Source organism: Ictidomys tridecemlineatus, chromosome 9, assembly GCF_052094955.1.
Source record: "Ictidomys tridecemlineatus isolate mIctTri1 chromosome 9, mIctTri1.hap1, whole genome shotgun sequence".
Lineage (NCBI taxonomy): Eukaryota > Metazoa > Chordata > Mammalia > Rodentia > Sciuridae > Ictidomys > Ictidomys tridecemlineatus.
Genome location: NC_135485.1, coordinates 2,145,820 through 2,173,686, shown reverse-complemented (window position 1 = coordinate 2,173,686; position 27,867 = coordinate 2,145,820). Strand labels below are relative to the sequence as shown.

The window sequence follows — 27,867 nt, the reverse complement described above, 5'->3', positions numbered from 1 at the left end:
TCCCAGTGGACCACGTATATTTGAGAGCTGATTTATTTCCCAGTTGCCCTTACTGTTGGGTGGGCTGGAGCCCATAGTGGAGAGTGCACTGCCTGAGACCCCAGTTCTGGCATGCTCTGGATTTGATTTTCGTTCCCTAGTCTCCCGGGTCTCTTGTGCAAATCAGCAGAAGCCGCCCTAGTATCTGGGTATTCAACTTTTCCTGACTTTATCCACAAAATCCACTTTCTCCTGATGCTTCTATTTATCTAGCTTTATTTTCATCAGCAGGATAATCTATGTTCTATAGTCCATCAATATATACTGAAGTTCCTCCCAGAAATACTAAACATAATGTTGAGACTCCTGATCCTTCCATTATTTCTGTTTTTAAAATGAATGCCTCCTTTATCAGGTAAAGTGCTGCATTTGGGGGCTGATGGATATATTTACCATGCTCAAGAAGTAGCTGTTTGAAGCCAGGCGAGATGGCACACACCTGTAATCCTAGTGGCTCAGGAGGCTGAGGCAGGAGGATTGAAAGTCCAATTTCAATTGAGGATTTTCAGCCTCAGCAAAAGTGAGGCACTAAGCAACTCAGTGGAGACCCTGTCTCTAAATAAAATACAAAATAGGGCTGGAGATGTGCTCAGTGGTTGAGTGCCCTTGAGTTCAATCCCTAGTACTCCCCCATAGTTGTTTATTTTCACAACCATTTATTTATATTAAAAAAACAGGTGTTGTATTTGGTCAAATGCCTTTATAGACTTTATGAAAATGATCTTTTATTTTTCCTTTGAACCTATTCACAAGTTTGTTTTTACTAGAGTTCTTACTATTGAACCATCCATGAATTATTGGAATAAACCACATAACATTATGATGCAATTTTTAAATGTGTTGTTGGCTTCTGTTTGATAATATTTTATTAAAGATCTTTACATTAATATTCATAAAAGAACATGGAGTTCTTTGTGAGGTCTACATAAGATTATGGTCATCCATTTGTACTTGCTTTATAAATAGGATTGGGAGGTTTTCTTTTTATAGGTTCTGGAACATTTAAATTCATTTGAACTATTTGTTCTTTGAGGTTTGCTAACATTTCCATGTCATATTGAGGCAGAATATAGAAATGGGGACTTGGAGAGTGGGATCCCACCCCCCAGGTTAAAATCCTAGGCTCAGCTTGTTTGTGGTGGTGGTGATTTTGGCTGCCTAACTGAAAGGACCTCTCATGCTTGGATGTCCATATGTTCTGTTGCTGCCCCAGGTTTCCTTGACTACCCTAATAATATATAGTGTTTTGAACACCAATAGCTGCTCTGAACCCAAGCAGTGCTTTTGTTTTAAGGAACAAGCACAGGACAAACTCAGGTTAACACACAAACACCTTAAACCATCCCAATATGGCACTAAGAAATTAAAATTACAGGGCTGGGGATGTGGCTCAAGCGGTAGCGTGCTGGCCTGGCCTGTGTGCGGCCCAGGTTCGATCCTCAGCACCACGTACAAAGAAAGATGTTGTGTTGTGTCCGCTGAAAACTAAAAAATAAATATTAAGATTCTCTCTCTCTCTCTCTCTTTTAAAAAAAGGAAGTGAATCTTTCATAAAAATTTAAAAAATAAAATTACATACTTTCCACTGAGCCAGAGAAAGAGAACAATCAAGGAAGACTTGCCAATGAAAGGTTAGTTCCTCATTGAAACAGTAAAAAAAAAAGAAAAAACCCAGGCAGACAGCCACAACAGTACCTGGGAGCTTTCTTTGCTTGCTTCTAATAAATCTGCTATAGAATTCTCACCCTCCAGAGTATGATTACTTCATTCTTCTGGTTTGTGAGACAAGAACCCTCCAGTGCTCACATGATTGTGTGTTACAAAATCACCTGAGCCCAGTATGTTTTTGAAGGGTAGCTCTTTTCTTTTAATTTTTAATTCAATTAGTTATACATGACAGTAGAATGCATTTATGCACTTTGATATATCATACATAGATGGAATATAATTTCTCATTTTTCTGAGTGTACATGTTGCAGAATCATATTGGTCATGCAGTTACATAGATACATACAGTGATAATGTCTGTTTCATTCTATTATCTTTCCTATCCCCACATCCCCTCTCCTCCCCTCCCTAGAGGGAAGTGTCCCTCTACCTAATGTAAGGTAATGCTATTCTTCCCTTCTATTCTTCCTCGACCCCCCCCCAGCCTTATTGTAGATTAGCATCTGCATATTAGAGAAAACATTAGGCCTTTGATTTTGTAGGATTGGCTTGTTTCACTTAGCATGATATTGTCCAACTCCAACCATTTACTGGCAAATGCCATAATTTAACTCTTCTTTAAAGCTAAGCAATATTCCATTAATTATATATACCACATTTTCTTTATCCATTCATCTGTTGCGGGACACCTAGGTTAGTTCCATAGCTTAGCTATTGTGAATTGGGCTGCTATAAACATTGATGTGGCTGTGTCACTATAGTATGCTGATTTTTAAGTCCTTGGGTACAAACCAAGAAGTGGGATAGCTGGGTCAAATGGTGGATCCATTCCAAGTTTTCTGAGGAATCTCCATACTGCTTTCCATAGTGGTTGCACCAATTTGCAGTCCCACCAGCAAAGTATGAGTACCTTTTCCCCACATCCTCACCAATATTTATTGTTACCTGTATTCTTGATAACTGCCATTCTGACAGGAGTGAGAGTAGTTTTGATTTGCATTTCTCTAATTGCTAGAGATGACGAACACTTTTTCATATATTTGTTGATCAATTGTATTTCTTCTTCTGTGAAGTGTGTGTTCATTTCCTTAGCCCATTTATTGATTGGGTTATTTGGTTTTTGGTTGAATAGAAGTGGTGAAAGAGGACATCCTTGACTTGTTCCAGTTTTTAGCAGAAATGCTTTCAATTTTTTTCCATTTAGAATGATGCTGGCCTTGGGTTTAGCATATATAGCTTTTACAGTGTTGAGGTATGTTCCTACTTCCCAAGTTTTTATAGTGTTTTGAACATGAAGGTGTATTCTATTTTGTCAAATGCTTTTTTTGCATGTATTGAGTTGATCATATGATTCTTGTTATTAAGTCTATTAATATGATGAATTACATTTATTAATTTCTGTATGTTGAACCAACCCTGCATCTCTGGGATGAACTTCACTTGATCGTGGTGTGTTATCTTTTTAATATGTTTTTGTGTGCAATTTGCCAGAATTTTATTGAGAATTTTTGCATCTATGTTCATCAGGGATATTGGTCTGAAGTTTTCTTTCCTTAATGTGTCTTTGTCTGATTTTGGTATCAGGGTGATTAGCCTCATAGAATGAAATTGAGAAGCGTTTTTTGGACGGGGTCCCCTCCTTTTCTACTTCATGGAATACTTTGAGGAGTATTGGTGTTAATTCTTCTTTGAAAGTCTTGTAGAACTCAGCTGAGAATCCTTCTGGTCCTAGGCTTTTCTTGGTTAGTAGGCTTTTGATGGCATTTTCTATTTCAGCACTTCAAATTGATGTGTTTAAAGCATGTATGCCCTCCTCATTCAGTTTGGTAGGTCATATGTCTCTAGAAATTTGTCGATGTCTTTGATATTTTCTATTTTATTAGAGTATACATTTTCAAAATAGTTTCTAACTATCTTCTGTATTTCAGACATGTCTGTTGGGATATTTCCTTCTTCATCTTGTATTTTAGTAAATCAAGTTTTCCCTCTTTTTCTCTTCATTAGCTTGGCCAAGAGTTTATCTATTTTATTATTTTTTTCAAATAACCAACTTTTTGTTTTGTCAATTCTTTGAATTCTTTTGTTCAATTTCACTAATTTTAGATTTTATTTTAATTACTTCCCTCTTCTGTTTTTGGTGTTGATTTGTTCTTCTTTTTCTAGGCTTTGAGATGTAGTGTTAGGTCATTTATTTGTTGACTTTTTATTCTTTTAACGAAAGCACTCAACGCAATAAACTTTCCTCTTAGTACTGCCTTCATAGTGTCCCAGAGATTTTGATATGTTGTATCAATGTTCTCATTTACCTCTAAGAATTTTTATAATTCATCCTTAATTTCTTCTACTATCCATTCATCATTCAATTGTGTATTACTCAGTCTTCATTTGTTAAGTAGCTTCTATTTTTTATTTTATCATTGACTTCTAATTTCATTCCCTTGTGATCTGATAGAATGCAGGGTATTATCTTTTTTTTTCTTTTTTTGTATTTACTAAGAGTTGCTCTGGGGTATAAGATATGGCCTATTTTAGAGAAGGAGCCATGTGCTGCTCAGAGGAAAGTATATTTGCTCAATGATGGATGAAATATTCTATATATGTCTGTCAAGTCTAAATTATTGATTGTATTATTTAATTCTGTAGTTTCCTTATTTAGTTTTTATTTGGAAGATCTGTCCAGTAGAGACAAAGGTGTGTTAAAGTCATCCAGTATTATTGTGTTGTGGTCTTTTTGACTCTTGAAATTGATGTACATAGATGCTCCACTGTTTGGAGCAGAAATATTTATAACTGTTATGTCCTCCTTATATATACTTCCCTTAGGAAGTATGAGCTGCCCTTCTTTGTTTCTTTGGAATAACTTTGAAGTCTACTTTATCTGAAATGAGAATGGAAACCCCTGCTTGCTTACATAATCCATATGTGTGATAAGTTATTCCCTGTCCTTTCAGCCTGAGGATGTCTTTGCCCATGAGGTGAGTCTCTTGAAGACAGTGTATTGTTGGGGCTTGCTTTTTAATCCAATCTACCAGTCAATGTCTTTTGATTGATGAGTTTAGGCTGTTAACATTCAAGGTTATTATTGAGATGTAATTTGTATTCCCTGTCATTTTATTTCTGGTTTTGATTTGTCTTGGTTTCCCATTTGGTTGAATGTCCCTTTAGTGTAGATGCTCCCTTTGCTGGTTCTCACTTTTTTCCCCATGTCATCCTCATGGAATATTTTGTTGAGAATGCTCTGCAGTGTAGGCTTTCTAGTTGTGAATTCTTTTAACTTTTGTTTATCATGGAATGTTTTGATTTCATCTTCAAATCTGAAACTTTTGCTGGATATAAAATTCTTGGTTGGCATCCATTTTCTTTCAGAGCTTAAAATATATTATTCCAGGATCTCCTAGCTTTGAGGGTCTGGGCTGAGAAATCCAAATTGGTTTCCCCCTATTATATAATTTTATTTTTTTTCTCTCACAGCCTTTAAGATTTTATCTTTATTCTCTGTGTTAGAGACACATTCACATTATAATTTTCATTATAATTGTCTTGGTGTGGGTCTGCTGTAATTTTGTACATTCGGGGTCCTGTAAACCTCTTGCATTTGATTTTCCATTCCATTATTTAGGTTTGGGAAATTTTCTGCTATTACATCATTGAAAAAAATTGTGCATTCCTTTGGCTTATATCCCTGCTCCTTCATCTATTCCAATAACTCTTAAATTTGATCTTCTCATGTTATCCCATAATTCTTGAATGTTCTATTCATGGTTTCTTACCATTATCTCCGAGTGTTCAACTCTACTTTCACGATTATATATTTGTCTTCATTGTCTGAGGTTCTGCCTTCCAAGTGGTCTAGTCTGTTGGTTATGCTTTCTATTGAATTTATAATTTGGTGTACTAATTCCTTCATTTCAAGGATTTCTGCTTGTTGTTGGTTTTTTGCTTTGTTTGTTTTGCTTTTTTTACCATCTCTAACTCTTTATTGAAGTGGTGATCTCTGGGGTCAGCAGCAGTGTCGGCTTCAGTTGCATCTGGGACAGTGGTTTCTTCTGTGGCAGCAGCACCCACAAAGAAGACCTCCAGGTGACTTCAGGCTGGTAGCAGTGGAATCAGAGCCAGCAGCAATAGCAGTAGCAGTGCAGGCGGCAGTTGATTGACAGAAGACTACTGGTTCAGCAGGAGCGACCCCAGAGGTAGCATCAGAATTTACATCTGAGTTACCAAGGCCACCCTCTGGGAAGAGACCCAGGAACAACAGTGGCTTCTGCGGCATCCCAGAAAGAAAACCTCCAGGTGACTTCAGGTGGCAGCACCAGAGTCAGTGGCAGCAATCGAAGGGTAGCTCTTTGACAACTCCATTTCTACTTTGAAATCAGTCTGTTTAGACAAAATGTGATATATATATATATAAGCTAGAGAGGAAAGGAAAAGAAAGGTAGGGGATGTCTCATGAAAACTGAAGGGAAATCGGGGTCAGTAGAGGAAAGGGGCCCGGGCATGAGGGAAGAGGGGAGAGGAGAGTCCTGGGAGCAATACTGGCCAAATCATATTGTTGTGTGCAGATAGGAATATGTAAAGACAAACCCACATTATATACAACAGATCTTTATTATTTAGTTTATTGTTTTATAATCATTTCTGCTTTCATTTCTTTCTTCTTTTTTCTTTTCAAACAAAAATGGTTGGGATGTGGCTTAGTGGTAGAGCACTTGCCTAGCATGCGGGCGGGCGGCACTGGCTTCAACCCCCTACACAACATAAAAAATAAACAAATAAAATAAAGGTATTGGGCTGGGGATGTGGCTCAGAGATAGAGCACTCACCTACCATGTGTAGACACTGGGTTCCATCCTCAGCACTGCATAAAAATAAAATAAAGACACTGTATCCACCTATAACTAAAAAAATAAAATAAAATAAAGGTATTGTGTCTATCTACAACTAAAAAAATATTTTCAAAAAATTGTTTCTTTTCTACCCCATTGTGCTAGACACTCAATTTGCTTATTTTTAAGCCTTTATTTTAATTGATATAATTAAAAGGTAGAAGTGTTCTCCTTTAAGAACTGTTTTGGTTGTCTCACATATATCCAGATGAACGATGATATCATTTTCATTTACAAATCTCTGCAATTTTGGTTCACACAAAAGAATTTTAGTAGAGGTCATTACATTTCCAGGTGACAGAGTCTTCTTTGTTTACTAATTTTATTAATTCATAGGTTTATTTTATTCATGATAAAATATTGGTTATAACTACCTCTGTATTTGACTCTGTTTGCATCCATTTTAGATGAGCCCTCCTGAGCTCCTAAGGCCTCTGGCCTTCCGTCCCTGCAGAGTCTGGATGGACAGAGAGGGAACTCGGCTCATCCTTGCCTTAGCAGAATGGCTGTGACATGGTGTTAGCTTCCTACCACTTGGTCTCTTTGAAGACGGACTTATCCTGGTGTTTCATGTTTTCATGTTTCATGTTTTCTGGCCTAGAGTCTACCTGGCCTGATGGAAAGACGCTGACTGTTGATTTCTGTCACTTTTGCCCATGTGCACTTGCCAATGGTTAGATCTTAAGTTTTCTCACTCAGTTTCAGACGTGTCTCTTGGATACAGCACAGAGCAGGGTTTTGCTTTGAGACACTATTTGAAAAAGTTTCCTTTGAATCTGCAAGTTAACACCATTTACATGTTATGGTGTAGGTTTGGTTTTAGTTATGTCAGAAATTATTTCATATTATGACCACTGTATATGCCTCATCCCACTCTAGCCCACTTTCCTCCAGTAATGTATTTTGACACTCTCTCCAACTGGCTGGAGGTAGATTTGGTAAGTAACCAAGCTCTGTGCCCAGAGAGGACCAGTAGAAGGAGCCTATCCGTGGGCCGGGGCTCTGTGGGGATGTCTTGGGAGTTTGCTGTTATTCCTGTCCTCTTTCAGGGTACATTCATAAAGATCAAGAATACGCAGCTCTTTGCAGGACTGGCTCCTGTCCTCCAGGTGACTGCTCTGATGACTCCTCTGACGAGAGGCCTGCCCTGGTGGGACCCCTGCCCACACAATGTCCACCCTGCACATTGGAGCTTGTTTCCCACGCGGCCCTCTCCTAGAGGTGCTGCAGCTGGCTACCAGAATGTCTGCTCCACGAGGACATCAACTCCTCACCGAGGAGGATGCAGTGGGAATCTAAGAAATGGATTTGCATAAGGCTGAGGTGGCAACTGCTCTGGCTTTTCTATGGAACTCAACTTTCATTATCTCCTGGTTCGGTCCTATTGCCATGGCCTCGGGTACTCGTTAGAAGTCAGCAAAGCTTACATTATAGATGAATGCTGGACACGAGGATGTAGAATAAACTACTCACCAACATAAGAACACGGCGCTTTCCTTTCAGCCAGCTCCCATCCTTCAGCCTTTACTTTCAGCACTGGTTAGTAGCTTAATTAAATGCAGCAACCACATTTTGGGGCGCTTAGCATGTGCCAGATGCTAGGGATATAGTAAGTAAGACGGCCTCCTGACCCAAGGAGGTCAAGCCAGCAGATAAGAAGAGCTGTGACAAATTGCCACTTCTGCTTCCCAGCTGCGGCACAAACCTTTCCACTCTTCCTTGTCCAGGTGTTGGCTCCTCTCACACAGTGGGCTGGGTGCCTCTTGAGGTCTCCAGCAGGCCTCTTGTCTGAACATTTGTGAAAAACCAGGCATCTGCTTTACTCTTCGTGTACGCACCCTCCTAAGGGTAGAACCAATAACTCCGAAGGGCTAAGAGCCACATAATTTATTTATTTATTTTTTTGTGGTGCCAGGGTCTTGTGCACATGAGGCAAGAACTCTATCAACTGATCTGTATCCCTGTGTCCTCAGTCCTTAAGAGCTGATAGACCCAACCTGATCTTTTCTTAAAATTGGGAGCCATCTCACCACAAAGCCATGAAAAGATAATTTCGGCTTTACTATAAATTACTGCAAATTCTGAACCTGCTTGGAATGCCTATCTCTCTGACCAGATAGCAGCCCTCTCTGAGGCTCTAATGGTCCTCATAAATTCTGATGTTGGGGCCAGCAAAAAATGTAAACTACCATTAGTGTGATGCGAGTCAGAGTTCTGTTATCTGTAACCCCCCTTTGTGTAACTTTCTGGGCTATAAAGCTGGGCTGCAGGAAAGCTGGGGTTGCTGCTGTCTTGTTCCCACCCTTTTGGGAGGGAGAGGCAGCCCTGCTGGTCGAAATAATAAGCTTGCTTTAACTTGATTTTAATTGGAGTCAGTGGTCTTTTCTTGCGTCCTGGTCTAACAAGAGCCTCATGACACCATTAATGATCTGGTCCCCAGTCAGATATACAGACGTCTCCAAGTGTGTCTTTTTTTTTTTTTTTAAAGAGAGAGTGAGAGAGGAGAGAGAGAGAGAGAGAGAATTTTTAATATTTATTTTCTAGTTCTCGGCGGACACAACATCTTTGTTGGTATGTGGTGCTGAGGATCGAACCTGGGCCGCACGCATGCCAGACGGGCGCGCTACCGCCTGAGCCACATCCCCAGCCCCCCCAAGTGTGTCTTTAAATGTCTTGATTTCTTTTTTTTTTTAAAGCAAGGACCCAGTCAAGGTTCATGCATTGCACTTGGTTGTGATATCTTTCAGCATATAGTTTCCCAGTGTTGTTTCTTTCAAATGGAATTGACATTTTAAAGAGGAACAACAAAGTATGTGTACAGCTGCCTTCATGTTCAGGGTTCTCAGTGGTTCTAGATAACAGTTTCTCCAGGAGCAACTTCTCCCTTTGGCAGACTCACGCCAAGGTCTGAGGCTCAGGCGGTTTATTCCAGCAGCTGCATGTCAAATGGTGGGAGCAGGCTGGGGTGTAGAAGATGACTGCCTGACTGGGAGGGTGTCTGTCTAAAGCCCATTCTGAGTCTGGAGGAGTCTTCTCTTTTCTTACATCATGAGCCAGCTGGTTACCATGTGTTCCCCTCATAAGGGGAGTTTAAACCATCCTTGGAAAGGTCAGCTTAAGGTTTTCGAGAGTGGATTCTGTGAGGCAGTGGGCTTGTCTCCTGGAATCCCCCAGGTCAGGGCATCACACTGCTGGTGACACACAGTGTGGGCTGGACGACGTGTGAGTGAGCTCTATGAATGTCAGCCACAGTGCTCCCAACAGCCTGCTGCAGCTGCCCCGCCCCGCCCAGTACTTGGGCCTCCACTACACAGTGCTGGAAGACACTGAAATGTGATGATCATGATGTGCTACAAGGGCAGTTGAAATGTGTATTGGAGTTTGAATACTCAGTACAAGATACAGTTTGTAAAATATCCTACTGTATTCACATTGATTACATGTAGAAGTGGCCTTTAAATAAATAATTAAATAATTAAAGTTGCTTCTTTTTTACTTTTCAGAAATGACATATGTGACCAGCTTGTTTTTAGACAGCTGTGGCAGAGATTTGACTAGATTCAGGTGGAGCCTCCAGAAAGGAGACTTCCCCAGGTGGGGCTTGTCCCAGAGGCAGGGTGCTCTCATCACTGGGTCTGATTGGTGATAGGGTGACTGCCCTCCTTCCTCTGCAATAAACAATTTGTGATTGTTTTTTGGATCTGCAATAATGTGTATTCCCAGGAGGCTTTCACGGGGGATTGGGGCTTCCATCGAGGATTCTGGCCAGAATCATGCCCATGAGGAATTGAAAGCTGCGACCACCCACTCTGCCCTGACTGCCTGGCGCTCCTTCTTTTACCCTCTTCCTTTTCTTCTCTGAATCTTACCAAAGACCATTAAAAAATCAAATGGGCCATGATGTCTTCTGATGACTGTCCTACCTCCCTGGAAGCCCCTTAAGGTAGGTCTGTGTCCTCTGGAGCACTTGCCTATTTTATGACACAGCAAGTTGCCCTAGGCTCTTGATGAGCCTGGGGTGGGAGCTCTTTGATTGGGGCTATCATTGCCTCTGGCCTTTCAGAGCTCAAGCCAGGAAACTGTGGGCTGCTATCCCAGTGCCTGATTCATTCATTTTTTTTTTTTAAAGAGAGAGTGGGGGGGGGAGAGAAAGAGAGAGAGAGAGAGAGAGAGAGAGAGAGAGAGAGAGAGGGAATTTTAATATTTATTGTTTAGTTGTTTTTTTTTTTTTTTCCAGCGGACACAACATCTTTGTTGGTATGTGGTGCTGAGGATCGAACCCGGGCCGCACACATGCCAGGCGAGTGTGCTACCGCTTGAGCCACATCCCCAGCCCCTCATTCATTTTTATAGTGGTAAAATATACAGACTTCTATTTTAACCGTTTGGAGTGTGTGCTTCAGTGCTATTAAATAGCCTCATGTTCACATTGTCGTGGTCTGATTCAAATCTATATTACAAATGCTTTCTCCTATGTCTTTAACATTTCACTCAGGTGTAGAGCCAGATTCCCTCTCATTGTCTCTCTGATCCTCTTCTTCACTTCCCGTTTGTCCTCTTAGCTCTTTCCTGTTGAACCCGAGTTTCTGTCTCTTCGGCATCTTGTAAGTTAATCTCCATTAATGGGGCAAAGATTTTCTTAAAAGCTGTTTCCTTGGTCAGCTTTCACTTTAAATCTTCAAGTTGTCTGTTTCCATTCTGAGTTTGTAAAATTTCTAGTTGATAGTGTTCTGTGATATCTGCAGCCTCTTGTTTTAGGTCCACTCCTACCATAGGTAGGGTCTAGTACAAGTATGAAAATGGAGACCCAAGTACCATATGTCCACGTACTATACACAGGTAAATGTGCCATGTAATATGTGATGTCTTTTACCCTGTGTCTGAACATCCTGTTTCTGACCTCAGGTTCAGGGGCTCCTCTTGTAGAAAAACTGATGTTCTCCATAGGAGAGTGGGTTTACTCAGTGGCCAGAGAATGGAGGGCCTTGCTCACAGATCAGTTTGCCAACTCTCAGGGGGTGAGATCTTATAAATAGAGAGGGAGAGGATAATAAAGGAGAGGAATACTCATTTCTTTTCTGGGAATAGGCAGAGATCTTCCAGGAACTTGAGTGCCACCTCTTTTTACTCCTTTTACGGTCTGGTGTTTCAGGCAATGGTGGCTGGTAGGTACCTGTAGCTTTAAGGTAGGGAGAGAAAGACGCAAGGCGAGTCTAAGTCAAGTTAACCCTATATTATGAGACTATATTATAGTTTTGGCAAACCATTTTTAAGTGATCAACATGTCTACGTGCAAAGCCAAATAGAGTCTCACCCTGTTATGCTCGAATTCGGGACCCCCAAAGACCACCAGAGATCCAAGATCGATGTAAGCAGCAAAGAGGTGTTTATTGCGAGCTAGCTCGGTCCTCCGCACACACACACAGCAACTGGTGACGCTGAGAGGCCCCGAGCCCAGGGTTTGTAGCAGTTTTATACATTCTTTGGAGAAGGCAGGGACTTCACATACATCATAGCCTCTTTTAGCAAATCATCACACACCTTGGGAAAATCAAATAACAACTCTAAAACATGATTAGCACATTCACTGGTGGGAACAAATTGGGTAGGGGTGATTGGTCAGTACAAAAGGGGTATTTATTTGAACTGATTGGTTTAAGCCAAGAGGGGAGGACGTGCTGAACTACATGGTTTCCCAACATGTTATCAACCACCATAAACTACTGAGAGGGTCATCTGGCATCTCAGGTATTTCCCTGTCTCATGCTGATTGGTGGCTGCTAGGAGGCTGCTATGGGTCCCCACCTAGCCTGACTGAGTCAGGGACACCTGGTGTGGCAGATCTCTCCTGTTATTTGTAGATAAACAACTTAGCAAGGTGGAAATGTGCCTAGGAGTGCTCTGTGGGTCTTTCCAAGGACAAAGGCCATGTCCCTTCCTTGGACAGGCTTTGCTCTGAGATAGAGGCTGGTTTTCCAACCCGCACGTAAAGGTTGCAGAACAGACAAACTTCCTGTGAAGACAGACCCACTCTAGCCATCCCGTGGGCCCAAGCCAAGGATCAGCATTCCTTAGTCCCAGAAAACTAACCCAGGCAACTATCACCACCATCGTGACTGTGTGAAGCAAGTGAAAGATTAACATTATGTTGCCCAGCTATGTGACCAGAAAAATTAGTGATTTTTAAGTCAATTAAGAGAAAGTGAAGCTAGAGGGTTTATTTAGGTTTTTCGGGGTAACACTCCTTGCTTCTATCTTTTTTTTTTTTTTTTTTTTTTTTTTTTAGAGGGGACAGAGAGAGAGAGAATTTTAACATTTATTTATTTTTTCTTAGTTCTCGGCGGACACAACATCTTTGTTGGTATGTGGTGCTGCTGAGGATCGAACCCGGGTCGCACGCATGCTAGGTGAGCGCGCTACCGCTTGAGCCACATCCCCAGCCCCCCTTGCTTCTATCTTGATGCAGCATTTTCATAATGATCTGGAAGGTCAGATTGACAGGAAATTCTTGGACACCAAGAGATGGTGACATGGGAAGAGTTCCAGACCCACTCACCGCCTGCCTCCCTTCTCTTCCCACATGCAGCTCTTCCATTGAAAAAGAACCTCACACATCCCCAAGTAGACACCCCACCAGCCTACCTCTCTGAACCGTGTCCTTTCTTCTCCAAAACACCACCTGTTGGCAAGCCTTTGGATATGCTTGGCCCATGGAAGCTGAGATCTAGATGAGACACCTGGAAGGAGTTCAAGGCTGGCTTCAGAGGGGATTCTGGGGAAAACAGGTGCAGGTGGTCTATCTTCCCACATCCTCCTCCTGCTGTGGGAGAGGGCCTAGGGAGGCTGGCATGGAGCCCTCAGAGCAATCCTCATGTTCAAACCAGAGTGATACCTAGTGTTCCTATAGTACCTTAATCCGAGTGTGTCAGAACTGAATTGAATTGTAGGACACCCAGTGTGTGCTGCAGAGTCGTTCCTGTGGGGAAAATCCCACACATTTGGTGTCAAAATGTCTTGAGAGTGGCATGAATATGGAAAGAAAACAATGTTTATTCCTATCTTAGTGTGAGAAGCCGTTCTCGCACGTGATTAAGCTACCTCCCTGACTGGGTGTGAGGCGCTCAGACCAGCTGTGTCAGAGCCTTCCCCATCCTTTCCAGGTGCGAGGGCTTGTCTGTATGGGGGTGTGACTGACCATTGACCTGGAAACCAATCACTGATCCTGACCTTGGAATGCTGTCCCCCTCGACCTTCATTGGATAGAATTTTCCCAAGTTTTCTGTTCCCCAATAAAAGCCCACTCTCTGGCGTGCTTCTTCCTCTCTCCTACTGGTCTCTTGTGTAAACCTCACTACCACATCAGGTGGCTAGAGGTAGGAGCTGGGAGAAGCCGTGTGTTAACTGGGCAAGAAAAAGGTAAATTGAGTTTTAGGTGTCTTTAATTTGATTTCACTAGTTAACTTGTATACGTTTGGAACCTCTAGTATGAAGCTAGCGTGCTAGTCGCGCGGCAGATTTGGCGCCCACGAGGGAGCATATTAGGCTCCTTGTTTTCCTGGTTCAAGACTACTTGCTTCTGTGCATACAGGAAGTAAGTTCACCATTGTGCACCTGCACCAACAGAGGACCACCTAGACAGATGGACTTGGACTGTAAACAGATGGTAGCACAAAGGTGAGCAGTTGCCATGTACCAAACACCCCGCTAAATGTTTCAGACACAGCTTTCCTCACAGTGTCCCCCGAGGCAGGAATTCCCATCTTCATCCTACAGATGAGGACAGCAAGGTGGACAAGAGAGGGGGCCAGAGGCAGCGGTTGTAACCAGCCTGCAGAAAACCTCAATCTTAATGCTGTGTGTGTGTGTGTGTGTGTGTGTGTACGTACTAGAGACTGACCCAAGAGCGCTCTACCTGTCAGCTACATGACCAGTACCTTAAAAAAGTTCTGAAGGCTGGGGTTGTAGCTCAGTGGTAGAGTGCTTGAAGCATAGCACGTGTGAGGCACTGGATTTAATTCTTGGCATCACATAAAATCAGTAAATAAAATAAAGGTCTTGTGTCCATCAACAATGAAAAACATTTTTTTAAAAAAGTTTTTGAGACAGGATTTCATTAAACAGGTCTCAAACTTGCAATCCTCCTGCTTCAGCCTCCCAAGTAGCTGGGATTACAGGCACGCACCATGGCACCCAGCTCTCTTATGCTATTTTGCCTCAATCAGAAGATAAACAAAGTCATTTCCATCCTACTACTGAAGGCCTCAGATCCCCAAATTAACTTCCCTGTCCCCTCATCCCAATACAAAGAAGGTTCCCAGCCTCACAGAGACAAAACACTGGCCTAAATGCCACTGTGCTTGAGCTGCAGAGGACGTGTGGAAAAGCAACTTCATAAACACCTGGATACGAACTAGACTGCAGAAAGCACTGGGGGTGCAGGCAACTTGGCAGTGGCTGAGCAGGTGGGCCATCTGCTTCCGATGCAGCTGCCTGTGCCGCTCCCAGGAAGGCAACCTGAACGGCCTCTGCTCTAGCCCTGAGCACGCAGGATTCCTTCCTCACACAGCTGTCTGATGGTGTCACCACTCTGCTTCAAAGTCACAGAGATCTGTCCCCTGACTTCTTACACAGCAGAAGTTCTCAGCTACAGGCAGAGAAGATGGAGGCTCCCATTGGGCCCTGTCCAGCCTCGACCTTGTCGAATGCTCCTGATTTGCAGAAGTCCCTGCTGGACTGGGTGGAAAAGAAAGTCCAAATTCCACAGAGAATTCTGGACCATCTTGAAAGCCCTCTCTGGTTAAGTGATGTCTCTCCCTCCCCCTGGTTTCCTGCTCAACTCAGACGTGCCCTCCTCTTGAAAAATGCAATGCTGGGCAGCTATAAGCCCAGCTAAAAATTCTATTCCTAGGAGAGGAGGAGGAAGGATACAAAGAGAAAAACATCAGTCTCTGCCACATTGTGCTCCTGCAATTGCTATCTTTCTCTGTGCTAAAAATAAACTCTGAAGTCACCTATAATAGAATGCTTTAAATTACATGTCTTTTTTTTTTAATAAAAAGTTGAACTGTGAGTCAAAATTCAGCCGCTCAATGTAAGTGGAGGCAAGTCACTCAATGGTTTAACTTTGTCTTATTGTGATAGTAACGCCTGTCCTTGCCACCTTAGAGATTGTTCTGAAGATCAATTGAGAATAAAATGAGATAATAAAAGTGAAAGCAATTTTGAACTGTTATATAAATAACTCTTGATGCAAAGTAGAATTAAAACAATAAATCATCTTTTGCCTCTCTTAAAAAAAAAAAAGAAAAGAAAAATGCAATGCTGCCCTCCTTGGTATGTGTGCCCTCCATACATGTCCTGCTACTGCCCCTCCATGGGCAAACAGCTCCTGGACCTTGGCTTATGGTCTGACAACCACAAGAAGGTCCCACCCTAGTTCTCAATGTGCCTCACTTATGCATCCTCGGACAGGGCCAGAGGCATCAGTGGAGCCGGGGAACTGTATTTTGTGGGGGACTGAACCCAGGAATGCTTTACACTGAACTATATCTCAAGCTCTTTATATTTTTGAGACCAAGTCTTAGTGGCTTTGGACTTCATGGAGTTGCTAAGCTGGCTTCACACTTGTGACCCTCCTGTCTCGGCCTGTCACTGGGATCATAGGTGTGGTCCCTGTGTCTCACCAGGGCAACTTTCACTTAGCATTTCAGAATGACATTCCCCACTCCACCACAGACAATAAAACTGTCTCTTTTTATTGCTCTAGAGAGCCGCCTGACATTTTCTTGCAGGAGCCAGGCCTCCCTTCTGCAGGGGAGAACCAAATAAAGAATTTGCTTATGTATATGCACTCCCATTACTTGATTTTAATTCTATTTTCATCCCAAAGTTCCCAGTGTCCAGCATCACTGAAAAAAGATCCACCAAAATTATAAATGTGAGTTATCAATTTTTAAATTCTGGCATCCCTTAATCTCTGTGGGAAGTTCCTAAACTGAGTGCCAATCAAAAATACCTGGAATGTTGGCACACTCATCCAAGACACAAGCATAGGCCTCTCACAGACCTGCCTGGTTAGCTTTCCAGCCTGAGATCATCAACTAATATAGAGAAAAGACTGGTTTTGGCTCAGTTTTGAAGGTTTCAGTCCGGTTGGATCATGACTGGTTGGGCTCATGGCTCTGGGCCTGTGGTGAGGCAGCAAGTGGCAAAGTAAAACCATTTACATCACAAACCAGGAAGCAAAAAAGAAAGAGGAGAGAGACTGGGCTCCCACAATCTTCTTCAAGGGTGCACCTCTCACTAGGCCCCACCACCTCCCAAGGTGCACCCTGGTGACCACTGAGCCCTCAGCACGGGCCCTGGGGAACACTTATTCAAACCATAGCAGTGCCCTTAGCCACTGGAGTCGCTGTCTGACATGAACTGCAACAACTCAAGGCCCACACAGGCCAGAAGCACAGTCAAGCCACAGCACTCTGTGGTAAATCACCCTCATGCCTGGTGCAGTGGCACACGACTGTAATCCCAGTGGCTTAGGAGGCGGAGGCAGTAGGATCTCAAGTCCAAAGTCAACCTCAGCAGCTTAGCGAGGCCCTAAACAACTCAGTGAGACCCTGTCTCTAAACAAAAAAATATTTTAAAAAGGGCTGGGGATATGGCTTAGTGGTTAAGCATCCCTGGGTTCAGTCCCTGGTACCAACAACAACAACAAATCACTCTCACATGCTGCTCCAGGAGCCTCTGCCTGCTAAGCCCTGACCATGGAAAACCACTCTTCTTCAGAGGGCAGTAGAGACATGCTCAGCCACAGAGTCATGGACATCAGGAGGGTGGACACAGGGCCATGGAGAGACAAAGGGGATGTACTGAGCCAGGGCTCTGTAACACCCACAGCCTCCCCTGCTTCCCTCTCTTCCTGAACCATGGCGTCCGTTGTGGAGTACTTTGGTACTTTGGTATCCTGGGATTAGGAGCAGGGCACTGCCGACAGGGTGGACTGTCATAGACTCGAAGCCCTCCTCCCTTTTCTGTGGCACCTGTGGAGCTTGACCAAAGCACCAGAGAGTTTCTGGGTACCTTGGAGGTACTCTATTTTTTCCTTCAATCTAGCTACAATGAAAAGACAATAAAGATATTAGTGCAGAAAAATCTGTAAAGGCACACTTTAAGCTTCATCATAGATTGTGTTTATTATAATTTATGGAGGGGATGGGACACTGAGCACGTGCTCCCTCGTGGCACCAGGTCTGGCTCTGCAGTCTGCATGGTGAGTGGTCAAAGTGTTGATTCCCCTTCCTTCTCGCTGGGGCTGGTGCCCAGGCAGCCCTACAACACACAGCGCAATGGCCAGCCTCAGGCACGTTTCCGAGGCAAACTGGCTCAACTCTCCTTACGTGCACATTCAGATATCAGGATCCACAGTTTCTCCATGCATGGATCCAACCACTCCGAGTCAAAGATATTTTTTAGAAAACAATATAAAACAACAATTCAACAATAGCAAAAAAATAATGCAAATTTTAAAACAAAATATAACAACTATTCATGTAGCATTTACATTTGTATTAGGTGTTATAAGAAATCTAGAGATGCAAATGAATACAGGAGGATGTGTAGCTTATTTGCAAATATTATCCATCTTATATAAGGGATTTGAACATCCTCAGATTTTGGTATCCTAGCAGGGGTGGTCTTGGGATGAATCCCCCAAAGATACTGAGGGACAACTGTATACAACAGTTGAAAAACTTCCAGGGGATGCTAATTGTAAGGCAGGCAAAAATCTTAAATATTTTCTCCTTATTTACTTCAAAAACGGAAGATGCTTAATTTGCATACATAGAAAATGCTTCAGATAAGTTCCGCTCTTTAGTCATTCTTAGTCAAATTCACACAGCCCACTGTTGAGCATAAAGGGAGTGAGGTTTATTGGCTCCTTCACCAAGAAGCAGCATGGTGAGGAGTTGTGTAATGCTGCATGAGTACATTCTCTCATCTGCAGGTTCTCCATGACATGGACACCTTAACAGGCCCCAAGAGAGCATTTCCAAGCACACTCAGAGCAGAGGTGGGCAGAACAGGTTGGTCAGTTCATGACTGCCCTAGTTCTCATAGGACATGTGGTCAGGGCAATTGCTACTTTGGGAGGTTTTTCCACCTATACTGAAAAAGACAAATTAGAATGCTCGCATTCCAACTCCTTGAGAATGGTCAGATACGAGCACAAATAATGCACTCATCCAAGGAGAAAATTTTTCTTGGCGATTTTTTTTTCTAAATTTAATACTACTACAGAAAATCTCTTCAAATGAATCCCTTTTCAGGAAGGAACCTGCTTCCTATGTGTGAGCAGGCCCCAAGATAGCTGAGGAGCAAGCACAGCATGCAGGAGGTCAGCAGCAGGCCCTGCTCAGGGGGGTTCCACAGGATGCTAGTCTCTGAGTTTAGCTCAAAATGCCTCCTCACTGGCAAGGAGCTACTGTGAGAAATGCTGGTAAGCTGCTGAGAGCCATTACCAAGTAGGAATGACGCATCGTAATCCTTGCCAGCGTACCCCATGTTAAATGGACTTGCCTTGGAAATTTGCTGCGACCTTGCTTGTGTATTTGAGAAAGATGACCCTGCTCAATCACCAGGGTGGATCCAGGATTAGGGTGTATCCTGCAGGAAGTATCCCGTTCTTGGGTCCTTGGGTTTAGGGCGTGACAATAGGAGTTTTAGGGAAGTCTGGAGGTTGAAGGTTATTCCTGCTGGGAGTAGGGCGTGCCTGCTGCCTGAGTTCCCGCTGAGTTCTCATGGAGAGAAAGTATTTAGGACGTGAATTGTGTGTGTGTGTGTGTGTGGGGGGGGGGGAATTGGCATTGCCCCTGAACCTGTGTGAAGGCCATGTGAGATCGGGAATAAAGAATTGCTGTTTGAACCTACAAAGCTGTGTGGTGGCTCGTGATTCTGTGTCAAGCCAAGACATTGGCATTAGGCAGTAAGCCACTGAGGCTTTTTGAATCAGAACAGTCTCCTAATCAGCAAATATTGTGAGGAGTTATTCTGGCCCAACTGTAAGTAACGCCATGTTTTTTAAACTATATGAAATTTCTTTTCTTTTTTTTTTGTGGGGGGGAGGGCACTAGGGATTGAACTCAGGGGCACTCAACCACTTAGCCACATCCTCAGCCCTGTTTTGTATTTGGGGCACAGCCTCACTGAGTTGCTTACTGCCTCACTTTTGCTGAGGCTGGCTCTGAAGTTGCAATCCTCCTGCCTCAGGCTCCCAAGCCACTGGGATTACAGGCATGCACCACCGTGCCTGGCAAACTATATGAAATTTCTAATAGAAGACATTGCAAAAATAAAGTACTGTTTTTACCTTGGTAAACAGTTTCTCTTTTGACACATTATATGTGTATATACCTATACACATATACACACACACTCACATACATATGTACATGTATGTGGGTATTGGGATTGAATCAGGAGTGCTCTGCCACTGCACTCCATCCCCAGTACTTTTTATTTTTTGTCTTGAGATAGAGCCTCACTAATTTGCTGAGGCTGACCTTGAACTTGTGTCTCATTGCCCCAGCCTCCCAATTTGCTAGGATTACAGATATGCATCACTGTGCTCAATGACACATCATATTTCTTTTAAAGTTTTTACCCCTCCACTGAAGACTCTATAGAAGAAATTTCTTTTTCGTCTGAGAGCTGGAGGACATTCCTTTGCTTTCAGATCCAATGACAAACTTCCCTCATTTTCACTTTCGTTGATATCCCTGAAGCATCCAGATTCGATGATCTGCACACACAGAAGAGAGCACAGAGAAGCTGCAGAAACATGTAAGGTTAGGGGTCCCCCAGAGCCATTTGCCCCTACCCGTACCCAGGCTTGATGTAGGGCACCTCAGAGCTCCTCAGCCCATTCTAGTTCCCTTTCCCAGACTCCTCTTCCCTGTTTCCTGATCACTTCTTGGAACAAGTGTTGTGGCCTCTTCTCTTCCTCTCTGAGTGTGCCACCAGAGGAGTTAATACCACAGCTGTCAGCACCCTGCTTAGGGAGCAGGACTCCAGGACGGCAGGCAAGCCATTGTGATGGCTGCCTCCTATACACTTCTTTACTGTGACTTACTTCTGGGTAACTGCCAATATGGTCTTGGCTTGTCCATGGTCTAGTCACAGAATTAAATGCCTGGCACAAATTCACCTTCCAAATATGAATAAATGTGAGCATGCAAGCACCCACACCCACATACACTTCTGTCACTATTGGAAGTAGCATAAACCTGCTCTGCTGGAAAGGATAGTACCTCAGTCTGCCAGGGGATGGAGACACAACCAGTAACAAATTGAGCGTAGAAGCTGTCATCTGTGGTGTCCAGGTAGACTCCTTTCACTGCAGAGAACCGTCCAATATCCACGACATCCTTACAATAAATGGCATGAGGCTGTGCCCCAAGAACAGAGAAAGGCATCAGCTCGTGAGATGAGTGGAGTAATCCTTAGCTCCCTTAATCACAAAGAACGAAGGCATGTAAAACCCATATTTAAATGTCACCAGGCTGGGGTGTTACTGGTCTATAATGGCTCTATAACGTGAGCTATCTCTGTGGCCTTGTTTGCTTAAGGTGAGGACACAGGCAGTCTAGGACTACCCCAGGCCCCTGACCTACATGTTCCCCAACCCTTCTCAGAACTATGGAAATGGTCCCTCCTCAGAGCCTGCCTTCCCTGTTCCTGACCCTAAGCAGTCCACCTCTCTAGACCAGATGGCCCATCTGAGGTTCTTGTCATGGACTCCTGTCAGATGATGCTGTTCCAAATGTGCTGGTCAGCCTGACCTACTGCTTATCTCTGCAGAGACCTTGCCTGTCTTGTTCTCCCTGTGCCTTAATACCTATAGCGCTGACTGGCAGGTAGTGGGCATTTGTTAAATATGTCACACGGGAATCAATTCCAAGGAAGCTGTAACATATAATGTGAAGATAAAGACACAAAGCAAGTCCTGAGCAAGTCCTACTACTACTAAGAATATTTTAATCATACACCTATCTCTACTCCACCAACCCTACAACACTTCCTCGCCTTCATGTTTCTAGAGGGTCTGTAGCAGGCTGTTCAGGATAGAGTTGAAGCTGCTTTTGCTCTGAGTTTATTTAATAAAGAATATGGTTACCTACCTGTCTTCCTGTCCTGCCCTAAATGATCTTGCCACCAGACCCCTCCCATGACCTGGCCCTGCCACTGCCTGCCAAAAGTAACTAACCCCTCCCATGGCCTGGCTCTGCTAAGGCTGTGAATAAAGTCCAGAACCTTGTGGCCAGAAGCTATTTTATCCCTGAAAGTGAGCCATATCAGGTATTTGAACAATTGACCCCACCACTGAATAAAGAGAAGTCTGCTGATCTGAAATCTGCTCCCCGCCTCCGCCATTTGTGCACTCATGTGCTTACTTACACTTATGCTGTGCTGGATTCCCACAGGCCAGTGCCCTGCCCTATGCTAAGCACTTTGGAGACATGATATCATTTGATACCAATAGCCTGCCCAAAAGGAGTCACGGTGACAGCTCCAGGGTCCTCAGGGTGGGGCCCGGCTATCATCCCAGGACCTTATGAAAACTGGAGCGGGGACTTGTTCCAGACTGAAGTAGCAGGAGGGCACTGCTTGTGAGAAAGTGAGCACAGGACAAGAGGTAAAACCGACCCAGAGCACAACAGGGACCTGTGTAACAGGGAGGGCCTGGAAGGGCAGGCCAGGGAGGTCTGAGGTGGTGGTGAGGTGTCTATGAGTGGCTGAGGGGGCTGGGAGTGAGGAAGGAGGTTGCAGCAGACATGACCTGCCCCACAGAGCTGAAGCCACACCACGATGGCATCAGATACCGTATCTGTTTGGGATCAGTGTTCTCAGACACCAGCTCCTGAGGGCAGCGTACTTACATCAGGGCAGAAAGGTGGGTCCAACATGTTTGCCTCCAGTCTGCTGAAGCTGATGTTCTTGAACACCGGGTGCTGCTTCACTCCTGCAGCCCCCTCGCCCCTGCAGCCCAGCCGCTCACTTGGATTCTTGGTGAGTAGCTGCACAAGAGGAAAAAATGGGTCAACTTAAGCTCCTAGGATAAAATCAGAAACTCAAGACAGACTCCATAATAACCAAGGAGCCAGGGACAGCAGAAAGCACATATGTGTAAACACAGTCACTTCAACCTCAAAGTAACATTGTCTACCAAACCACATGAATTCTGACCACAGGATGCTTCCCAAAAGGCAAAACTAAAATTTTGCCTTTGAGCTACCAGTAAACGAGGGTTTGGCTACATTAACCCTTAAGTTAAAATATTTATGTCATAGGGGAATTTTTTGAAAGGAAATAAAACAGTTGAGAACTTCAGAAACATCATTTTAATACTAAATTATATTTATAATTAGAAACCACTTTAAATCTATTCATTAAATCAATCAGCTAACTAAGGTTAAGGCAAAAATTCAGCAAACCTGGTTCTAGAAACTATATATTCTTAAAATTAATAAAAGTGTCTCTTTCAATAATGTATAAATTCATATGTGTTTGCCACTGTCACAAATTCAAATAATCCACAATTACTATCAAATCTAGAAAGGATAGGCTGCTGGGGGTGGTAGTCCCTATAGTCCCAGGTACGTAGAAGGCTGGAGCAGGAGGATGGCTTGAGCCCTGGGGTTCGAGACTAGCACGGCAAGAACCCTGTCTCTTATATTAGAACCAATAAGCAAAAGGCTGAGGTTGTAGCTCAGTGGTACACCACCTGCCTTGCACTGTGAGAACTGGGTTCATTCCTCAGCACCACATAAATATAAAAATAAAAGGTACTGTGTCCACCTACGACTAAAAATATTAAAAAAGAAAATGAAGAGAAAAAGAAAGAGCCAGACACCGTGGCACATGCCCATAATCCCAGCAACTCAAGAAGCTATGGCAAGAGGATTGCAAGTTTGAGGCCAGCCTCAGCAATTCAGTGAAGTCCTAAGCAGTTCAGTGAGATTCTGCCTCAAAAAATAAAAAGGGCTGAGGATGTGGCTCAGTGAAGTGCCTCTAGGTCCAATTCCCAGTACAAAAAAAAAAAAGGAAAGAAAAGATTAGGCCATTCTAGCAACACATTAAAAATCTGGAATGTTAGTACAGCCTAGACCAAGGGTTGGGGAGCTGCAGCCCAGGGCCACATCCCACCAGCTGTTTCTGTGAATTAAGGCTTTACTACCACATGGCCAAGCCATGCTTACTCGGGCTTACAGATGCTGGGCACTGCAGTGGCAACACTAAACCCAATGTGACGGAGACCTGCAGAGCCTGGGGGGCATCTACTTAGGGCCCCACACAGACTCCAAAAGCTGATGGCCAGCACTCACAGCTCTTCTGAACAGAAATCCGTCTCCAGACCCAGCTCATCTGAAGGGCTCCAGCTCCCACCCTAGACCTTCAGCCTCATATTCTTTGTTTCTATCTATTTATTTATATTGATTTTTTTTGAACACACGACAGTGGAATGGATTACAATTCTTTTTTTTTTTTAATTTTTCAATATTTATTTTCTAGTTTTTGGCGGACACACATCTTCGTTTGTATGTGGTGCTGAGGATCGAACCCAAGTCTCACGCATGCCAGGCGAGCGCGCTACCGCTTGAGCCACATCCCCAGCCCCTACAATTCTTATTACCCATATAGAGCACCATTTTTTATATATTTGTAAAGTATGTTCATGCCAATTCCTGTCTTTATTTACACATGTACTTTTTTTTTGCATTACAATTCTTTTTTTTTTTTTTTTTAAAGAGAGAATGAGGGGCAGGGGACAGAGAGAGAGAGAGAGAATTTTAATATTTATTTTATTTTTTCTTAGTTCTCGGCGGACACAACATCTTTGTTGGTATGTGGTGCTGCTGAGGATCGAACCCGGGCCGCACGCATGCTAGGCGAGCGCGCTACCGCTTGAGCCACATCCCCAGCCCCTACAATTCTTATTATGTATATATACCACAATTTTTCATATCTCTGTTTGAATATAAAGTAGGTTGACACCCAAATCGTGTCTTCATACATGTACTTTGGATAATGATGTCCCTCACATTCCACCATCCTTGCTAATCCCCTGCCCTGTCCCTTTCCCTCCCACCCCTCTTCCCTATCTAGAATCTAATCCCCCCAAAAACAAATGCTGAATGTTTTCTCTGATCTAAGGAGGCTGACTCATAATGGGTGGGGAGGGGGAGCATGGGACAAACAGATGAATTCTAGATATTCTTTGTTTTCCTTCCTCAGACTTGTGTGCCCAGGCCTGTGTCTAGAAAACCACCCTGCAGAGTCATGAACTCCAGAGGCCCCAGCTTCCTCCTGCTCCCTGCTCCCCGGCCCACACTGGATCAGGCTCCCCTCCTCTAGCAGGACAGCCTCAAACATCCTCTATTTTTCCTTTACCATAGTTGTGAATTAATCCTTTGGCTAATTGTTTACTGCCAGTCTACGATGCTTCCTGAAGCTGAGACTGTGTGACTCTCTTGCCTACTGCTCTGTCCCCAGGTGCTCAATAAAAATTGCTCAGTGCATTTACTCTTTGCATGCTTTATTAATCTGACACAGACCTAAAAATTAAGTGTAATGCTAAATACAATTCCTACATCTCAGAGGTTTTATGACTCCATTATCAAGCCTGCTACTGACACATACCAGTTGAACACCATGGATGGCCTAAATATCTTTGTCCCCTTAAAACTCATATGTTGAAACTTGATCTTCTTTGTGAAGTGTTAACAGGAGGTAATTATATCAATTGTGAATGGGATCAGTGTGTCCTTGTTAGAGAGGTTCCAAGGAGCTTGCCTGCCCCTTCCACCCTGTGAGCAATCAGAACACACCAGCGATGAACCAGAACTTGAGCCCTCATCAGGCACCTAACCTGCTTGGCAGCACTTTGATCGTCGACTTCCCAGACTCCAGAATCGTGAGAGTAAGTTTCTATTATTATACATTACCCACGCTTAGGGATTTTGTCATGGTAGTCCAAGTGTACTAAGACATGGCCGAGCAGGTGGCAGAGGGCAGAGGACAAAGTCCGGCACAACTGCTCCTGCTGCACAGTGTGAGTCACAGAAATAAAACTCTTTTTCAACTGTGTGGCTATTACAGTAACATGTGATCCATTGTGAAAATTAAACAAGATATTTAAAAATTATAAAAGCTATCTAATGTAAGGTTAGTGTGAACTCCCATCGGGATTACGGTAAAAAGCCAACAGTTGTACCTATTCTCTTTCCTTTCCTGTCATCTCTCTCTTGCACACCAGCGAACACCCTGACCTAACCCTCGCTTGGCTCAGTCCCTCAGCAGATGCACAGGGAGCAGTGCCTGCAGGTGGCACTGTACAGCAAATGGGAAGGCACACAGGGCAAGGCCTCCTTTGCTTTGCACACCTGAGCTGGGCCTGGGCCCGGGCCCAGGTCCTATCCCTGCAGGTGCTTTGCACTCCCTGCTCTCTGCTGGGACTGTGTGACTCTTGTGCAAGTTACTGGTGTTCTCTGAGATGCCTTCGTCCAATCTATTCATTGAAATTTAACTCATTCTTTCTTCTTTTTTTACAACCCAGTACTGGGGATTGAACCCAAAGTGCTCTGCCATTGAGCCACATCCCTAGCCCTTTTTATTTTGAGACAGGATCTCACTAAGTTGCTTATGGCCTCATTAAGTTGTCCAGGATGACTTCTAACTTGTGATCCTCCTGCCTCAGCTTCCTGAGTAGATGGGATTACAAGTATGCTCCACAGCACCCAGCTTAAGTTGGGTTTCTTCTCTTAGCAGATAATGAAGGTTAAATGATACTGAACATGTTATGTGCATTATTTCATTTTATCCTCCCAATAATCCTGTAAGGTAGAAGTTCTCCCACCCACATTTTATAGATAGAGACTGGGACTCGGAGAGGTGAGCTCATGGCGGAAAGATGGATTCACCACCAAACTCCAGAGCTGGCTATTCACAACACTGCCCCAGGCGTAGATATCACCTTCTTGCCCAGTGCGGCCAGCACAGTGGGATTTCATCCCCCAAATCCTTATGCTCTTGTCTCTATCTTTGTTTATGGCACCCACTGCTTTTTCTATCTATCATTTTGATGGGTTTTAGGCCTACTACTAAACTGTGGGCTCCTTAGGGACAGGCTCTATTTCTAACATTCCTGCAGCTGTCGAGGGTAGAGCAAACCACTCAGTCAATATTTATCAAACTGGCCAGGTGCAGTGGCACACTCCTGTAATCCCAGTGGCTCAGGAGCCTGGGGCAGGAGGATCGCGTGTTCAACGTCAACCTCAGTAACTTGGTGAGACACTAAGCACCTTAGTGAGACCCTAAGCACCCTGCCTCAAAATAAAATATAAAAAAGGGCTGGGGATGTGGCTCAGTGATTAAGTGCTCCCTGGGTTCAATACCTAGTACCAAATATATATATAGCAAACTGAATATAAATAATAGCTTGATCGGAATGCTGTGACAGGTCGTCACCTCCAAACAGAGTGAGTTGGCTGGGAGAAAAAACAAGCTGATCCCACAGCTCAGTGACAAGCCTGCAGCACCCATAGTTTCATATGTGGAAACACAATGAGAGGAAATCAAAATAACTATTCTCCAGCCACTACACCTTGCACCCCCTTTTCTCAGTGCTTAGAGTCCACAACCCACCACCAAGCCAGTCCTCTGCACACAGCCCAGCCCCCTTGCCTCTCTCCTGCTCCACCACACTGCAGAGCTGGGCAGCATGACTGCTGTTCTGCCTGAGCCTGTACCATCCACTGCGTGGGGCAGGGACACTGCAAATCCACTGGACCCCTCTGGGGAACCCTCTTTCACTCCCTAGTCCTTCAACTGTTTCCTCTGTCCTTATACCCCCAACACCTACCTTGTTCCACTGATATTGAGGACCTATATACAGAAGCCCCTGCCCACATCTACTCTGCCAGCTTTACTAGGTGCAGACTCTGGAGGGGCCCACCCACACTCTCCTCCATCACCTCTTCTCCCTACTGCAAGATCTTGGCTCTGGAGTCTTCCCCTCCCTAGCTGTTTCTTCTCAGGCCATCAGTTTGGAGTTAGCCTAGACCCCTCCCCTCCACATGGGCAAATCCCTAGGCTCTGCCTTCAGGATCCACCCAGGATCAGACCACTGCTCACACCTGCTTTGCCACCAGAGTCTAAGCCTCCTCCACAGGGTTCTCGTGCTGGGCCAGGGGCTGCACAGAGCTGGGAAAAGCCTGCCTGC

The 27,867-nt window shown here is 44.0% G+C and overlaps 1 protein-coding gene and 1 long non-coding RNA gene across 26 annotated transcripts in view; one reads left to right on the top strand and one right to left on the bottom strand.

The window, feature by feature from the left end:
* Grk4 (G protein-coupled receptor kinase 4) overlaps nt 1-27,867 on the bottom strand; it is an 87,378-nt gene that overhangs the window by 1,845 nt on the left and 57,666 nt on the right. For 19 of the 23 annotated variants that reach the window (XM_021722146.3, XM_078020899.1, XM_078020898.1 and 16 more), the window contains 4 exons: nt 22,526-22,663; nt 20,897-21,034; nt 20,251-20,388; nt 13,233-13,327 (listed from right to left, as the gene is read on the bottom strand). In XM_021722146.3, the coding sequence (XP_021577821.1) occupies nt 13,233-13,327; nt 20,251-20,388; nt 20,897-21,034; nt 22,526-22,663 (509 nt within the window). Of the gene's footprint in view, nt 1-1,880; nt 6,082-11,953; nt 13,072-13,232; nt 13,328-17,756; nt 17,919-20,250; nt 20,389-20,896; nt 21,035-22,525; nt 22,664-27,867 lie in introns of those variants that run through there. The other 4 variants (XM_021722150.3, XM_013355902.4, XM_021722149.3 and 1 more) reach the window with 4 other exon arrangements.
* Nucleotides 5,926-15,805, top strand: LOC144366575 (uncharacterized). Of its 3 annotated transcripts, XR_013425639.1 has the most exons (5): nt 5,926-8,129; nt 10,094-10,184; nt 10,314-10,533; nt 10,828-12,997; nt 13,177-15,805. It is a non-coding gene; the product is annotated as an uncharacterized LOC144366575 (long non-coding RNA). The 3 variants fall into 3 exon arrangements; XR_013425638.1 differs by having other exon boundaries at nt 5,926-10,184; XR_013425637.1 differs by having other exon boundaries at nt 5,926-10,533.